Here is an 18540-nt window from a genome sequence, read left to right on the forward strand (position 1 = left end):
GCTTGGATATATGTGTTTAGTTTGGATATATGCATTTAGCTGGGATATAAGTGTTCTTATTTTGGATATATGTGTCCCAGTTTGGATATATGTATTCTTAGTTTGGATATATGTGTTCCAGTTTGGATATGTGTTTCAGTCTGGATATGTGTGTTCCAGTTTAGTTTGGATTTATGTGTTCTTAGTTTGGATTAGGGTTGCCAACCGTTCCTTAAAATAAGGAATAATTCCTTATTATATATAAAACATATATATATATATATATATATATCAATACAGATGCAGGAAAATAAAGTTTTAATACATTGCAGTACAGGCCTGTTTCGTGCGTCGCGTACTCATCAGCTGCTAATGTGGTTCAAAAAAGAAAGACATACAGTTTACATTGCCCAGCGTCACACCCCTAATTTCGGTTGGACAGCAACCAATCAGATGAGGAAACATTTAAACTATAACAACCAATGGGGTAGGTCGTTATGATGCACAGCAACCAATGGTGGGGTACAAAACATTACAACCAATGGTAAGGGACCGGGGCTTGTTTTGAAAAGTATTTAGGGACCAGGGCACTGTTGAAATGGTGTACATTTAAAATATAACAAGGTAATTTATGTAAATCATATAGTGGGGTGGTGTTGGGGCACAGTTGGGAGTTAAAATAAAAAAAATACCTCTAATAAATGTTAAGGGTATCATCTAATGGGGGGGGAGAATAATAAAGACGTTTTACTTATAGTTTACAAAGGAGATATTTTATGAATGAATGTGTGTGTGTGTGTGTGTGTGTGTGTGTGTGTGTGTGTGTGTGTTGGCCCTGTGACGGCCTGGCGGCCTGTCCAGGGTGTCTCCCTGCCTGCCGCCCAATGACTGCTGGAATAGGCTCCAGCATTCCCGCAACCCTGAGAGCAAGATAAGCAGTAAAGATAATGGAAGTTACATGAAGTGAAATGACAAATAAAATGTCCCTGATTCCTGATGCTGAGATGATTAAAACGTCTCATCTCATCTCCTCTCATCTTCAGTCATTTTTCTGGGGTCAGGTCATGGTTGCAGCAAGCTAAGTAGAGCACTCCAGACGTCCCTCTCCCCAGCAACGCCCTCCAGCTCCTCCTGGGGGATCCCAAGGTGTTCCCAGGCCAGAGTGGACATGTAGCCTCTCTAGCGAGTTCTGGCTCTACCCTGGGGTCTCCTCCCAGTTGGCCATGCCCGGTAAACCTCCAAAGGAAGGCGCCCAGGAGGCATCCTAATCACATGCCCGAACCATCTCAACTGGCTCCTTCTAATGCAAAGGAGCAGTGGCTCTACTCCAGTAATACTCACTAATTTTCTTAGGAGAGCCACTTATGAGTAAGACCATTCCTCAAAGAGCCACAGAGATTGCAGATATAACACAGGTGTTTTTTTATCATTACTCTTAAGATATTTACCATCTTTGTGTATGTTTAAAAAATATATAGTACCATGCTTTCCATCCTTACATCTCTTTTTATTCTCAATTAATAATTAAATTGCATTATTAAAATATATAATACTTGTTTGTGAGTTTTTAAGGCTGGGAGTAGAACCCATCTTATGTATGCATGTACATATGCAATTATACATAAGCATTATCAACATGAAAAATTTTTTTGCAAATACAAAGCTACACACATAGGCTATATGTCTACCCATGATCCCATGCTGTTATGTAACCTACGTTCTTTGACATATCTTCAGTAAGCTGCCATCTGCTGGATGGCAGAATCGGAGACAAGGGACAACCTTGGCGGAGTCCGACACCCACCAAAAACGTGTTTGACTTTGTGCCAAGAATGCGGACACAGCTCTTACTTTGGTTATACAAGGATCGGATGGCTTGTAGCAACTGCCCCAGTACCCCATACTCCCACAGTACTCCCTACAGAGTGCCCTGGGGTACATGGTCGTAAGCCTTCTCCAAGTCCACAAAACACATGTAGACTGGCTGGTCAAACTCCCATGCCCCCGTCAGCGCTTCTGCAAGGGTAAAGAGTTGGTCTGTTGTTCCACGGCCAGGACGGAATCCACATTGTTCCTCCTGGATCTGAGGTTCGTCAATCGGTTGGAGCCTCCTTTCGAGCACCCTAGAATAGACTTTCCCAGGGAGGTTGAGCAATGTGATGCCCCAATAATTGGAGCACACCCTCCGGTCCCCCTTTTTGAATATGGGAACCACCACTACAGTCTGCCACTCCACAGGTACTGTCCCCGACCTCCCCGTGACACTGAAGAGGCGTGTCAACCAAGACAGCCCAACAATGTCCAGAGCCTTCAGCATTTCAGGGCGAATCTCATCTACACCCGGTGCCTTGCCACTGAGGAGCTTAACCACCTCAGAGACCTCAGCCAGGGATATGGGTGGGGCTTCCCCTGAGTCTTCAGACTCTACCTCCTCCACTGAGGATGTGTTAGTCGGGTTCAGGAGCTCCTCAAAGTGTTCTTTCTACCGCTCGACAACATCCCCTGTCTGGGTCAACAGCTCCCCTCCCCGGCTAAACACAGCCGGAGTCAAGCCCTGCTTGCCCTTCCTGAGTCACCGGATGGTTTACCAGAACTTCCTTGTCCAATCGAAAGTCCTCCTCCATAGCCTCGCCGAACTCCTGCCACACCCGAGTTTTTGCTTTCGTGACCGCCGAAGCAGCTGCCCTTCTGGCCTCCTGGTAGCTGTCTGCTGCTTCAGGAGACCCCTGGGCCAACCAAGTCCAAAAGGCCTCCTTCTTCAGCCTGACGGCTTCCCTCACCACCAGTGTACACCAGCAGGTGCTTGGGTTGCCGCCTCGACAGGCACTGATGACCTTTTGACCACAGTTTCTGCCTGCCGCATCTACAATAGAGGCTTTGAACATGGCCCACTCAGACTCCATGTCCCCAGCCTCCCTTGGGATACACGAGAACTTCTTCCGGAGATGGGAGTTGAAGACCTCATGGACAGGGGCCTCCGCCAGACGTTCCCAGTTCACCCTCACGTTTGGGTTTGCCAGGTCTCTCCGGCAGCCTTCCCCGCCATCTGATCAACCTCACCTCCAGGTGGTGATCAGTTGACAACTCTGCTCCTCTCTTCACCCATGTGTCCAAAACATATGGCTGCAGATCTGATGATATGACCACAAAGTCTATCATCGATCTTCGGCCTAAGGTGTTCTGGTACCAAGTACACTTATGAACTACCTTATGTTTGAATATGGTGCCAATCCATGACTCGCACAGAAGTCCAATAACAAGGCACCACTTGGGTTCAGATCAGGGAGGCCGTTCCTCCCGATCAAGCACCCCCAGGTTTCTCCATTGTTGCCCATGTGAGTGTTGAAGTCTCCCAACAGAACTGTAGAGTCCCGAGGTGGAGCCCTATCCAGGACACCACCCAGAGACTCCAAGAAGGCCAGATACGCTGAACTGCTATTCGGTGCATAAGAACACACAACAAGAAGAAGAGCAGAACTTTTAGCGGAGGCGTGTTTTCCCAATCTACTCACCAATTTGAAAAAAGCAAAAGCCATATCACTAGCCATAGACTTGTCCTGTGACCGAACCGATAAGTGCATCTGTGTTCACAAGATTTTTTGATGAGAAGACCTTTCGGGAAGAGTTGCTTTCTTGGTGTAACCCACATAAAAGTATTTGGGCACTAAAGGGTTAACGCATCACAAGTCAGGCTGTTTTTGACCCTCATGGCATCCCATCAGCTCGGGAGAGAGCGCCATTTTAAAAAAAAAATACCGATTGAGAGAGAAAGGGAGTGGGTGAAATCATTTGAGCTTCCAGAGTAAGAAAAAAAAACAAAAAAAAAACACAACCCTTGCACGTGACAAAAAAGTTCAAAACCTTAAAAAAAATTTTTTAAAAAAAACAACCGATAGTCTAGTTAGACTTTATAACTTGTTCTCTCTTATTTATCAAACAGAGTTTTTTTTTTTAGCTCAGTGATTTCACACAAATGGTGGCGCAGTGGATAGCGCGGTCGCTTCACAGAAGGAAGGTCCTGGGTTTGAGCCCCGGGGTAGTCCCACCTTGGTGATTCATCCCGGGTCGTCCTCTGTGTGGAGTTTGCATGTTCTCCCCGTGTCTGTGTGGGTTTCCTCCGGGGGCTCCGGTTTCCTCCCACAGTCCAAAGATATGTAAGTCAGGTGAATTGGTGGTACTAAATTGTCCCTAGGAATGAATGTTTGTGTGTGTGTGTGTGTGTGTGTGTGTGTGTGTGTGTGTGTGTCAGCCCTGTGATGGCCTGGCGGCCTGTCCAGGGTGTCACCCCGCCTGCCGCCCAATGACTGCTTGAATAGGCTCCAGCATCCCCATGATCCTCAGAGCAGGACAATGAATTTCACACAGGATTTCACACGCTGTCTTTCTCTCTCAATCGGTGGGGGGGGCTCTCTACCGAGCTGACAGGATGCGTTGAGGGTCAAAAACAGCCTGATTTCCTGTCTGGGTGCACAACTGGGGAAATCATCTTCATGAATTAACACAGTTGTTCGAGAAGATTGGCTTGGATGTGAGCAAAATTGTGACCTTTGTCACTGATGGGGCTCCTTCAATGGTGAGCCAACACAAGGGCTTGGTAAACAGGCTTGCCGCTGTTAATCCAGCACTCAGCATTTCATAGCATTATTCACAAATCAGTGTTGTGCCCTAAACTGTGTGGTAAATTTCGTTCGCTAGAGTTCTAGTCTGCAACATCGCCTTTTCAGAGAATTGCTGGAGGAAATGTCAGCGGAACACAAGGATCTTTTACTGCATAATGATGTTCGCTGGCTGAGCAAAGACTGTGTGTTGCAGAGGGTGTGCGACCTGCGTGATGAGCTTGGCATTTTTATCTGGACTGTGGAGCCAAAAAGCCCAAGAATATCAGAGGTTTTTAAGTGACTATAACATGATGGCATGTTATTTTTTTGTGACATCATGTCTCACCTAAATCACCTTAATCTGCAATTACAAGGCAAGAATCGCGGACAAATTGCACTTTCCACATCTGCAGGAGCACTGCAAGAGGAACAAAATGCAGAAGGATCCAGTGATGAAGCATTTTGTGACGGGCCTGACAGAAAACTTCCAAGGAACAATTTGAAAGTTCGCCTAAACTCTCGGGTGACATCCTCGTCTTCCTAAGACAGCCGTTCTCCATTTTGGCTGACAGGCAGTGGACTGCAGAGGCCAAAAGGGTGGTACCTTCCATAGATAAGGTGACTCTTCAGATGGAGGTCTTGGAGATAGGAACACCTGATTTGCTCAACCCAGATAGCATCCGGATGTGGGCCACTTCAGGCAGTGATGCGGAACTGACGGCCTTCTTCTGGCCCTGACAAAATGGATGCGAGCCGATAGAGGCCAAGCCCGTATTAATGCAAGGGCTTACCGGGGCTCAAGCCCCGGGGCTGGACAATGTGAGGGGGCCCACGAGGTTCAGGGTCTTCTGTGTCTGTACTCCCGACTGATGTGTGTGTGTGTGTGTGTGTGTGTGGCAGCCACTGGTCGCCCTTGAGGGCAAGGTGCTTAATATCTGACAAATCACAATGTCAGACCCGTTGATTGACGGGTCTGACAGTGACATTAGGCTACCAATCACACTTATGATGTGCCTGTCAAGGCTGTCATTATTGTCCAATTGAATGACTTGCTGTTTTTCAACTGTATACAATAACGTTACCACTCATCTTGCTTGCTGCTTGAAACTTGCTCTCTGGAAAAAAAAAACCGTCTGGAAACAAGAAATGTGAAAGTGGAGCTCAAAAAAGGAAAAACCAAAGAGAGAAAGAGCAGCAGGAGTCACAGTTATTAAGAAAAATCCCCAAACTGACTGGATATTTCAGAGCTGCAAGCCCCGACTCCGAGGCTGAAAACTGCTCAAGTGAAACCACAACGACGTCAAGGACACCGGTGGAATTGCCACCTGCTTCTACAGGTTAGGTATCTAACAAGCTAGGTCTTAGCGGATTTAGCAAAGCAATTATTATGCGCAATTCCAGATAGTCATGAATTTGAGCTGTAAGCTGGTTAACATTAGCTACCATAACCATCCGTCCCAGCTTAGCTGCCTAGCATTAGCATCAATGTGCTGGGACACATTATAATAAGGGTACAACTAATCATATACTTAATAAAACGCTTCACTAATGTATGACTCGTGATGATTTAATGCATGAATTAATGCAGCCAGGATGTATCATGAATTCATGCTGCTCACATTATTCCACACACACTGGCAACTTGTTTATTTCATCGCCATCTCCAAATGCCAAACCAATGTGTTTAATTTGCAACAAGTGCTTTATGGCAGTGTTGATTTCGTTAACGAAATGTTTGATGAAAAATATGTGTTAACGACCTTTTTCCCCATGACACTGACGTCACAAAAACTGATCTTTGAAAATAAAAACTAAATCTATTTTTACTTTCGTTGACGAGACGAGACGAGACTTAAATGTTAGTGGTGGGCTAACAGACAATTCAAAATTGAATGAATTATTTTTTCAAAACTTGCACCTAGGCAATGCAGTGCATCCTTATCATTGGTTGAATGTCGCCCGTTCCATCCTCCGCTCCCTGCGTGCAGATGCCCAGACATGCAAGTGACGCCTTAGATTTTGTGATATGGCATAAGTGTTATCTTTTCCTGGTTTTAAATTCTGCATTACAGTCTACTACTACTACTTTCGGCTGCTCCCGTTAGGGGTCGCCACAGCGGATCATCTGTTTCCATTTCTTCCTGTCTTCTGTATCTTCCTCTGTCACACCAGCCACCTGCACATCTTCCCTCACCACATCCATAAACCTCTTTGGCCTTCCTCTTTTTCTCTTTCCTGGCAGCTCCACATTCAGCATCCTCCCAATATACCCAGCATCTCTCCTCCACACATGTCCAAACCATCTCAAATACAGTAAATTGAAGTAATCTTCCGAACTTACCAGACTGTTCTATTATTTGCCATTACTCACTTAGACATATCCATCATCAAAAATCTCATCGTGTCATAAAACAAAACTGCAGTCTTAAGTGATTGTTGGGGGGGGGGGGGCTTGAAAAACTCATAACCCCGGGGCCCATATTACTTTAATCCGGCCTTGGAAGTGGCCCACATATATAATAGCAAATGTGGCCCAAATACGCCAAATCAAATATGGGCCTTTTTTGGCAAAGATGCGGTGCTCTCGGCAACGTAATCTGGATGTCACCCTGAAGTGGCCCGTGTGGTAAATGGTGAATATGGCCCAAATATCACAAAACAAATATGGGCCACCTTTGGCAAATACAGTTAAGGTCAACATTATTAGCCCCCCTTTATGAAATTAAACAAAACCCTTAACTTTTCCATGGAAATGACCATAACCAAAAGTGTTTATAGTTTAATTGCTTCCAAAAGAACAAAGACAAAATCTCCACTAAGCTTGATTAAGATACTTTACTGATGCGCTGAATTGAAACGAGAAAAAACAAAAATGACAAGGCCAAAATTATTAGCCCTTTGACAATTAATAGTCAATAGCGTAACCTTTCTGACTCATAACTGACAACAACCTCTTATGGTAACTCCTAACTAGGTTCGCACATGTCTCTCGAGGGATCTTAGCCCATTCCTCCATGGCAAATTGTTCCAACTCACCCAGATTGCGTGGTTTTCGAGCATGGACATTAACCTTGAGCTCCTGCCACAGATTCTCAATAGGATTGAGATCTGGGCTCTGACAGGGCCACTCTAGCACCTTGATTCCGGTGTTCTTCAAAAAGTTTTGGACCAACTTGGATGTATACTTTGGGTCATTGTCTTGCCGGAAGACCCAGTAGCGACCTAAAGCTAGACTGGCAGCCAATTTCTTTACATTATCCTTCAAAATGTCAACATAATCTTCGTTCTTCATGATCCCATGCACCCAAACAAGGTTCCCTGTGCCTGAAGCAAGGGTTGAAGGCCTCTCCCTTCCTTTGCCAAACAAAACAACATCCATGTGCCCAAACAGCTCAAGTTTAGTCTCATCAGACCAAAGAGTTCCAAAACTCATACCCAAGTTTCAAATGTTCCATGGGCAAACTTCAGTCTGGCTTTGATGTGCTGCTGTGTGAGCAATGGAGTTTTTCTTGGAGGATGACCTCGAAGCCCACCACAGTGAAGAGCCCTCACAACAGTCTTCCTTGAAACATCAAGTCCAAAAGAGGCCAGTTCAGCAATAGTCATCTTGATAGAGATCCGGGGACTGATGTTGACATCCATGACTAGTTTGCTCTCCAATGTTTTTGAAATCTTGCACTTTCGACCACGCCCAGGTTTGTTTCTAACAGAATTTGTCTCCTTGCAATGATGCAACGCACAGCTGTTCTAGACACTGTGAAATGCTTGGAAATGGCAGTATAGCCTTCCCCCTTAAGATCAGCATCCACTATCTTCCTTCTGAGTTCCACACTGATTTCTTTACTTTTTGGCATGATGAAATGACTTCTTACCAAGAATTTAAGAGTAGTCTCTCTCAATCAAGTGTTCAAGCGCCACTAGCCCTGTTCATTGGAGTCCCTTAAGTAAAGTTCAATGCTGATTGATTGCTCAGGTATGCTTTGAAAGCAAAAAAAAAAAAAATCACATGGGGGGCTAATAATTTTGACCACCTCAATTTTCACTACATTTGGTATAAAGCAAACCTGAAGATTTATTTTACATTCCAAAATGTACTAAATAGGGGCCTTAACACTGATGAATGTTTGACTATGTAAGATTTTACGAATGATGCAAATATTGGGCAGAATTTTAGGGAAATGTTCCATAGTTCCTTGGGGGCTAATAATTTTGACCTTAACTGTATATGGCACATGTGGCATTGCTATGGCTTGGTTCTGGCCCAGATCTGGCAAACAGGAGCGGACCACCCAAGTGCCATCAATCCACACAGTATGTGGGCTGGATGAAAGAAAGATTAAAGTCAGGTGTGGGACAGGTCCAGGCCACAGCAATTTTGCTATCTGGGAACGTACAACACAAGGACGTTGGGGTGAGTGACTTTTGGATCAATGTGGTTCCCCAAGCTTAATTCAGAAACAGGAGAGCTATTGCATTGCCCCCTACTCACAATTTCCCCCTCTTCGTACATATGTGAGTCATCATTTTTTTCAATTCACTCGATCAAGAACCATGAAAGAAACAATGCTTCAATGCACATCTTGGCCAGTGCCTCAGGCTTGCCATAACACAATATAGGCCTGACATCAGAAGGATTGCCTCATCCCGTTGCTCTCACTTCTCTGACTGATTGGTGAATGAACATCCATTTATTTTTGTCCGTTTGTCCATAATTAAATGGGTTTAGACGTATTTTGTTTCAAGAGTGTGTTTTTTTTCTTGTGTGACCCTCAACACAGGCTTTGAGAATTCCAGGCCTAAATTATTACTACCATCACCACCACTACTACTACTACTACTACTACTACTACTACTACTGATAATAATAATAATGATAATAATCGTAATAGCAGCAACAACAACATCTGCACATAAAACAACTTTGGCTGGCGCAATGGACCCCCACCCCCCCACCCCCGGACATTTTGGCCCTTGGTTTGGCATGCATGACATAATTTGGCCCTTGGGGAAACTAATTGGGGAACCCTGTCCTATACAGTTCTTTAAATCTTGGCTTTCCATCATACCTGGATTAGAAGTGAGCCCTGGTAGCAAAAGCAAGATTAAAAATGAATGAGCCCACTGTAGCTTGGGATGTGGGGCACACGTTCTCGCCAGGTGGTTATCAGACTTCACAACTCCAGAGACAAGCCGAGGATAATGGCAGCAATGAGGGCGAAGCCTAACCTTAAATACGAAGGACAATGAATTTACATTCATCAGGACATTCTGCGGTTTGAGCGAGGCATTGTACCTTCAACAGTGTGTGTCAAACTCTAAATGACAAAGGCATCCATTTCAACAAGTGCTTCTCAGCTACACTGATCATGAATCACAACGGCACAGAGTCCAAGTTTGAAACATTGGGAGGTGCAGAAAACTTTCTCAACATACTGGAATAGAGACGGACAGAAGGCGCATCCATACTAGACTGTGACTTTCGTTTTATTTTAATTGGGGGTCTATATGGACTCAACGTACGAAGGATTGGGTGACTTTCTTTAATGATACAGAAGCTAGCCTATCTTGAAAGAGCAATTCAACATAAGACTCTAAAAGGTTTCAATGCTGACTTTGTTCGACTGTGCTTTTTCTCTCAAGTAATTTTTTCAGTGTGATGCAGTCGCTTTATGTATGGCTCCTTATTCTAACATATCCAAAATAGCAAATGAGAGGCCCTTTTTGACTGATAATATTGCAACTGCAGAAGCTGTGTGATGATTTAGGTGGTCAGAATAACAATATGCATGTTAACAACTGCGATATGGAGGTTGTTCTTGTTTTTTTCTCCAGAAGCAATTACTTCTTTTAGCAACACATGCTCCTATTGCACTACCCATTGGGCAGCTCTTTGTTTTAGTTTTATTTTGGTTTTTCATAGTCTCTATGCTCTGTTGCTATTTTCACATTTGCATTGTTTTTTAGGCATGAAGAAGGTTCTTGTTGTTTTCCCATCTGTAGGAGATGGGCATGTTTTTGTCACCACAGTTCATTTGCCAAATCATAGTGAATTGCACAAAAAACTTTTGTAACAGGTTGTTTCTTTGCTTGAAATGGATCCTCAGTTATTATCTAAAAAGCACTCAACATCATAAGTAACACAAAAATCATTACACTGAATGTCAAAGGTATTAATCACGTGGTGAAGAAACCTAAAATACTTTCCATGCTTAAAAAAGATAAGGTACACGTGGCCCTGTTACAAGAAACCCACCTCACTGATCTTGCACACTTAAAATTAAGGCGAGATTGGGTTGGCCAAATTTATTATTCCTCATTACACTCAAAAAGCAGAGAGGTAGCAATACTTATCAACAAAAATCTTATGTTTACACTTGATGAAGTTATTCAAGATACAGAAGGAAGACTTGTTGCCATTACTGGGTTACTGTATGGGGAATGTGTTCTTATAGGAAGTGCGCCTGCCCCAAATACTTTTGACAGCTCATTTTACTCCAAGTTATTCGCTGAAATCTCTTCAATTTGCCCAACTTGTATAATACTTGGGAGGGGATGTTAATTGTTGTCTGATTCCAGAAATTGATCATAGCCCACCTAAAACCCTACCTCCCACCAAAATGGTTCGAGTCACATAGGAACTATGTTCAGACCAAGGAATACTGGATGCATGGAGAGTCATCAATCCACAAGAGAAAAACTTTACATTTTTCTGCCACCGACATCATTCTCTTTCAAAAATTGATTATATTTTTGTCTCAGGATTAGTTCTAGACAGGACCAATGCCTGTTCTATTAACACATGTGCCCTGTCAGACCACTCTTCAGTCACTATTGAACTCCTACCACCCTACTATGACCCCCTAGCTAGACAATGGTGCTTAAACCCATCTCTTCTTAGCAATCCTATATTTTTAACATAGAAACACTATGGGAACTTTTCATTTCCACAAATGATAAAGCTGATGTTTCTGCTTCTACCCTATGGGAAACGAGCAAGGCCTTCTTGAGGGGGATCAGAATCTCCTATACCAGGGATAGGCAACATGGTCCAGAAAGGTCCAGTGTGGGTGCAGGTCTTTGTTCCAACCAAGGAGTTACACACCTGAGTCCACAAATCAAGGTCCTTAGCAAAGACTATTGGTTGATCTATAGAATCAGGTGTGTAACTGCTTGGTTGGAACAAGACTATTGGTTGATCTATAGAATCAGGTGTGTAACTGCTTGGTTGGAACAAAGACCTGCACCCACACCAGACCTTTCTGGACCATGTTGCCTATCCCTGCTCTATACAAATACAAAGAGAAAAAATACATTACAAAACCAACTAGAGCTTGAACAGCAAATTATAATTATAAATATTTATAAAGTTAATTCTTATATTATGTTAATGCAGGATGTATTAACATAATATTAGACTTAATTTGTATAAGAAGCATCCCATAATAATAATAAGAAGAAGCATAATTAAGGTCGTGGGATGCTGGATCATCACGCGACCCTAATTAGGATAAGCCGCTTGAAAAATGGAGGGATGGATTATATTAATGCAACCCATGTATGTTAACTGATTTATTTATTCTTGTTTTGCAATTTGACAATATCTGTGCTGTCTGGTCCTTTGTTTGGTTATGTAAAAATAAATAAAATATATATTAAAAAAAAATCCTGATGTTTAGTAATGCTAAATTTAGTGTGTTAAGAGTATTATCTGCCCTTTTTTTTTTTTGACAGGTGTACAACTGGAGTCAGATTAGATGGAGTCAGATTAGATAAAGTAGCCGTGCGCTTTGAGTACACTTTGTTCTTCCTGAGTTGCTCCTCACTGTCTGGGGTGGTCTGTATCAGCAGTGGGTCCACGTCAATGTATCTACATTAATTCTTCACATTCCACAACCAATAGTGAAAGCAATCTCCACAAAGAAAAGCCAGTCTGGTTCCAGAGGGCAGCGGAGTAGATAGTCTCTTTACTTCAAAGAGATGAAATCTGAAAACTCTGTGAAAACCGTGGTCACTTTTAGAAATAGTCTAGTTGTTAAGTACTGCTCATGGAGAAGTATCAAAAAGTCACAAAAAAGTAGGAAAACTTGGAAAGTCAAAGAGCAAAGCGGGGAGCAAGAACAAAAGCATTTGCACTGTAGCGTGGGCAGGAGCAACGCCAGCTACCTTCTATTTAGAAAGTTTAAAGGTCTAGTGTAGTTAAAAAGTGTTAGGTTAGTAAGACAGACCAGTGGTGATCACCACTTCCCAAATTATTGGACAGACTATCATCCTTGGGAAAAGAGAAGCCCTTTTCACTAGCAAAAAATATATAAATTTGGGGCCCCTCAAGTGGGCTGCTACCAAGGGTCACCAAATTTATATAGATTTTTGCCATGGCATCACTTTAATCATAGGCCCATTACATTAAAAAAAAAATTGCAGCCATCTGGGCAGTTTGGGGTGTATTAGAATTCAGTGTGTATTAGTACAATTAAAATCCAAATAGGGTTCCAGATAATTTTTCAAGTGTTGGTCAAAACCGCCAGAAAACAGAAGCAAAATTGATGTCTTATAAATGGGTAAAAGCCTTGACATTTTTCTAAATCAGGAATTTTGAAATAAATAATTGGTTTAGTTTGTTTTGTCCCACCTGTTATAGTTGAGCCAAGCAAACTCTTTCTGCCACTTACTCATCTTTGGTGTACCATTATCAACTTAATAGTATCCAAGTAGCTTGTTCTGTATCTAGCTTGGACATGGCTGATGTTGCTGTTGTGTGAAACCTTTGTGTCAACCTACATTACAGTGAGTTTAAAAATTCCCAATGATGAAATCTTCAGTGCTTTTCCAGCAAAAAATACAATTTTCAAGCTAACTGTGAACTTCTTAACACTAGAACGACCGGGATTTCATCCATCCATCCATCCATTATCTTGACCGCTTATCCTGCTCTTAGGGTTGCGGGAAACCGGGATTTCAGTCCTACCTAAAACGACCATGGGTGGTCACCATCCATCCAGCCTAACCCTTTGGTACTACTTTTATCCAAAACTGTGTATACTGTGTAACTGTGTGCATGCAAGTTACGATTAAAGTTCAATAATTTATTGCCATATCAACTTTACAATTGATTTGGAATTTGTTTTGGTGTGCTTAAAGATAAAAACAGGAAACATGTAATCACTCAATACATACAATTATAGTTTTTACAAAATATACTGTAAGAACTATAATTCAGTTAGTGCTACCATATGTCCCATTCCCTTGGCAAATTAAAGTGCCTGTGCTTAAGGAGACTATACTTGTATAATCAGTGAAGCATTTAGGATGCGGATTGCTACAGGGTATGTCACCTATCCATTATCTAAACCGCTTATCCTACTCTCAGGGTCGCGGGGATGGTCTTGATACTGTGGAATCTTTTACCAGAAGAGAGATGATTGAATGGGGGTTGGCCGGGTGTGAGGAGTCCTTTAAAATTTAAAACCTTTCCACTGAATGTGAATATGGTATAATTCAGAAATGGAAGGGAGTTCACAGCCAAGCCTTGTGCACGACTCTGTCCAACAGTTTTTTTTTTTATTTTTTTTATCGTGGGCTAGAGAATTACCATACCAGTTATTGAGAAAGTAAGCACACTTTCTATTACAGCTCTGTAGAACTGTGACATTGCAACCCTTGACACTCCAAATTTCTCAAGCTGCCTTAGAAAGAATAATCTTTGATGGGCTTTCTTCTGGATGGTGGTGAAGTTGTCTTCCCATTTGTAGTCCCAAGGAATTTGAAATGATCCACTCTCTCTACCACCTGGTTGTTAATGGCCAGCGGAAGTAGCTCTTCCTGATTTTTACAGAGGTCAACCACAAGTTCTTTAATTTTGTTGATGTTCAGTTCCAGATTGTTATTGCTACACCAACTGACGAGAGGAGACCTCCTTTCTATAAGCTGTCTCATCATTACAGAAGTCAGTCCTACCAGTTTTGTATCATCAGCAAACTTAGTCATTTTTACAGTGTCATAGTGTGAAATACAGTCATTGGTGTATAGTGAGTACAGCAAAGGTGGGGGGGCACACCTGTGCTAATGGTCAATGAGTTTGAAAAGCTATTGTTGAATTTGACAATCTGTGTTCTGCCCAGTAAGAAGCCCAAGACCCAGAGCCAAAGAGACTGATTTCCTAGCTGCAAAAGTTTGTTATATAGCCTTATGGGTATTATTGCATTAAAAGCTGAGCTCTACTCAATGAACCACACCGAGCATAGGTGGCAAGTGCCTCTAGATGCTGCAAGATACAGTGGAGACAGAGAGCTACACCATCATCCACTAACCTATTGGCCCTGTACGCAGCACTGGACAGATGTTTATATATTATACGCCCAAACACTTTCATTACAACAGATGTTAAGGCAACGGGCCTGTAATCATTTGAACAGCTAACAATGGGCTTCTTAGGCACAGGAATTATTACTGCAGATTTAAAACATGCTGGTACTTTATACTGGTTGATAGACCAGTTAAAGTCCAAACATAAGCAAGTTCAGCAGCACATCATTTTAAAGTGGCTGGGGACACAAGATCAGGACCTGCAGCTTTCCTGCTGTTCTGATTGCACCGCATACGCCTGACCTCATGCTCTCCAATCATGAAAGGTGAACTAAGGGGGGGGTTCCCCTTTAGCCAGACTCTGTTTGCGGGTTGAGGTTTTATCAAAATGACAGTAGAATTCATTAAGTTCACCAGGGAGCTTGGGGTCATCATTACAGGCTGAGTGTTTGGCCTTATAGTTGGTAATTTGCCACAGTCCCTGTAATACACCTCTGCTGTCCTTGTCCTGGAGCTTGTTCTCCAGCTTGCATTTGTAATTGGCCTTAGTCTTCCTCACTCCCCACTCAAATTCATATTTTGTGGATTTTTAGAGTTCTCTATCGCCCCCTTTGAATGCACTGTTTTTCTTCGCAACAATTTAACCTCTCTGCTGAACCATGGGTTGCTGTTACTAAACACAGTCACTATCTTGAATGGAATGAACTCAGATTCTGAGAAATGGATTTAAGACAATAGTATTGGTGTATATCTAAGTAATGGCATGAGTCCTTAAAGATAGACTAGTCTGTAATATGAAAACAGTTACTAAGCCTCTCCATAGCCTGGGGAGACCATTGTTTCACCACCCTCATACTTGGTTTTGTGTGTTTTAATTTTTGACAATACTTGGGTATTAGAAAAATCATATTATGATCAGATTGTCCAAAGGGTGCCCAAGCCATGGAATGAAATGCATCAGAGATGACACGGTAATATTGATCTATCACTTCCTCATACCTGGTGGCGACATGGATCTGCTCTTAAATCTTTGTAGAGACTTTTTCAGACTGACATGGTTAAAGTCACCGAGTATCAGCACCATCGAATCCGTATGTGTGTTTTCAACATCCATGACATGGCTCACTACAGCAGCTGACACCCCAGCTTGGAGTGGAATGTAGACAGTTATCAGTATGATGGAGGAAAGGTAGGTAGAAGGGTCTGCACTTGATGGTGAGCGACTTACTCCGTAGAGCATGACTATGATAGAGTTTTAGTGTTTGTACACAAACTCTGACTGATATAAAAACACACACCTCTACCTTTCTGTTTATTTTGAGTCCTCGGTGCGGTCGGCCTGGTGCAGGGAAAAGCCTTCTTTGTGTAATGTCGAGTCTGGGATGTTTGGGTTCAGCCAACTTTTCAGCTTATCTTTTATTCAGCTTATCTTTTATTCAGCTTATCTTGTTTGTTAACCAGGAAGCGAATGTTGGACAGTTTTATACTAGGAAGCGGTGTGCGATGTTTACGACGGCGAAGCCAAAGCAGGAATCAGGCTCTCCTCCCCCACTACCTGTGCCACAGATTTTAGTAGCTGTTGCTAACGCTGTCCCTTGACATCACGTCTCCAGTAGCAAAGTCACTTAAGGAGTATTCCAACTTTGGTTGGAAGTCACTCATGGATTGTCGAACTTGTAGCAATTCAAGCCTATCATATTCGATTTGGCAGTCAAGCCACAAAAACATGAAAAACAGACAGGTAGAGCAACACCATGTCGCCATAGCATGGTGCCATCATGAGGGGATATCACAAGTTATTCTGTTTCAAAAAAATAAAAGTGTGTGTACACACGTGATCCGTGCAGCAGGTAGATATAGTTTATGCACCCTGACTTTGTGTTTTTGTGTGAGTGAGATACTTACCAAGCTGTCCAGCCCTCCTCCTAGCAGGTCTACAGCACCCATCTGCATAGATGATACCTGGGGGACATTGACTGGAGGGCCCAGGTCCAGGTTTAGCAGATCCCCGAGAAGGTCCCCTTGGCTGGGAATGACATGTGGCTGATCCATGGGGGCAGTTGGCCCACTAGTCACAGGGCTCTCGCCTGGTTCAATGCTGCCAGGGGAGAGAGAGTAGTGATTTTTTTTTCAAAACCAAACTTGAAAGAAACTGTTATCAAGAGTAATATTTATCAAACTTTGTTTAAGCCTCATCCATTCAAAATGGTGCCATAACTAAACTGCCATTAGCTTGATTGGTCATTGCTGAGTGGATATATGCAGAACAAAACCTACAGCCTTAAAAGTCAGACAAGCTCCCAAAGTAGTTTACAAATCAAGCAAAATAATCAAGGTGAAACCAGCTCTTACAGTCAGTTGAAAACAGCATTCTTACCTAAAAGCAAGAAGTGCCTTGTTTGGCTTGTAACAGTAGCAAGATTTAAAGCCACAATACTGAAGATTTACAAGCAAACAAATGGTCTTGGCACTTTCTATCATTGGCATATTCAATTTAAAAATTTAAATTCGGGCTCTGTTACTTTGCTCAGTGGTGGTAAAAGGTACTATCTCAAAAGATTTGTTGACTATTATTCGGTGATGCAATGTCCTATAAACTCAAATCAAAATTCAGTTGTTTGTTTCTTCATTTTGGCAAAAACATTCGGGGCTTTACAGAAAAGATTTAGTAGCCACATATGACTCGGATATGCTCAAAACAAAATATAACTATAGACCATTAACATCAGAATTCAGCAGAGTCAGTCCTCAAAAGAAAAAAAAATTGGATCTTAAAAAATTAAGAAGTGAATTATATATAATGACGTTATCATTGTGCACATTTGTAGAATATACTGTGCTCTGCTTGGTCAACGTCACTGAAGTCGCCACAGGGCACAATCAAAATTCCAAAGCAGTCACATTACACGAGCAAAGGCACAAAAAAAAAATTTTTTTTGACAAGCCAGTCTTTCTGTTGGGGAGTCGTGAGGTGTCCCAGATGTTGCATTGGTGTCTTCCACCATGTTACAATTAACGGGACAAATTGACCGACTGCCATTCCTTAGGCTTAATTTTGCTTCTGACCGCCCACGTCTGTCAGATCTGGCCATTAGCAGGCTTATTTGGTGTAGTCTGCATTACGCTGGATTACATAACAGTAGAAGCAGCATAAGTCATTCTAAATAAGTGAGGCGAAAACTCTAATCATTACATCTTAAGCCTGTCAAAGTGGAGTTTTTGTTGTTTTTTTTTTTTAGATGTAAGTGGCTAGAGTAATATCCAGTAATATTACTCTAGCCATAGAAGCAGTAATATCCAAGCAATCAAGTCTCTTGGAATGACCTTCTAAAACCAAATCTCACAGAATAACATTCTCAGACTGATCTAGTCATTTGATTGGTTGCAGATTACTTAACCCTTGAGAGTGTCATTGCTCTAGCCAGACCCTTCTCAACGTCAGCGCTGCAGCAATAATACCTGTTTTTTTTGGGGGTTTTTTTGTTAGCATGATAAAATACTTATTCAAGCAAATACCATCGGTGTGGCTTTAATTACTCTGTCACCTGAGAAACTGCCTACCATAACAAGCCTGTTCTCCACAAATTGATGTGGATTCTTCACAGGAAAGTGTACAATTTTTACACTGTACAGAGAAATATTATATCACAGATAGCTATAA

At 42.4% G+C, this 18540-nt stretch overlaps 1 protein-coding gene across 2 annotated transcripts in view; it reads right to left on the reverse strand.

The window, feature by feature from the left end:
* LOC130131992 (AP-1 complex subunit beta-1) overlaps positions 1–18540 on the reverse strand; it is a 112996-nt gene that overhangs the window by 49143 nt on the left and 45313 nt on the right. For both annotated transcript variants that reach the window (XM_056301714.1, XM_056301713.1), the window contains exon 14: positions 16785–16977. In XM_056301714.1, the coding sequence (XP_056157689.1) occupies positions 16785–16977 (193 nt within the window). The remainder of the gene's footprint in view (positions 1–16784; positions 16978–18540) is intronic.

This window comes from Lampris incognitus, unplaced genomic scaffold, assembly GCF_029633865.1.
Source record: "Lampris incognitus isolate fLamInc1 unplaced genomic scaffold, fLamInc1.hap2 H_4, whole genome shotgun sequence".
NCBI classification, from domain to species: domain Eukaryota; kingdom Metazoa; phylum Chordata; class Actinopteri; order Lampriformes; family Lampridae; genus Lampris; species Lampris incognitus.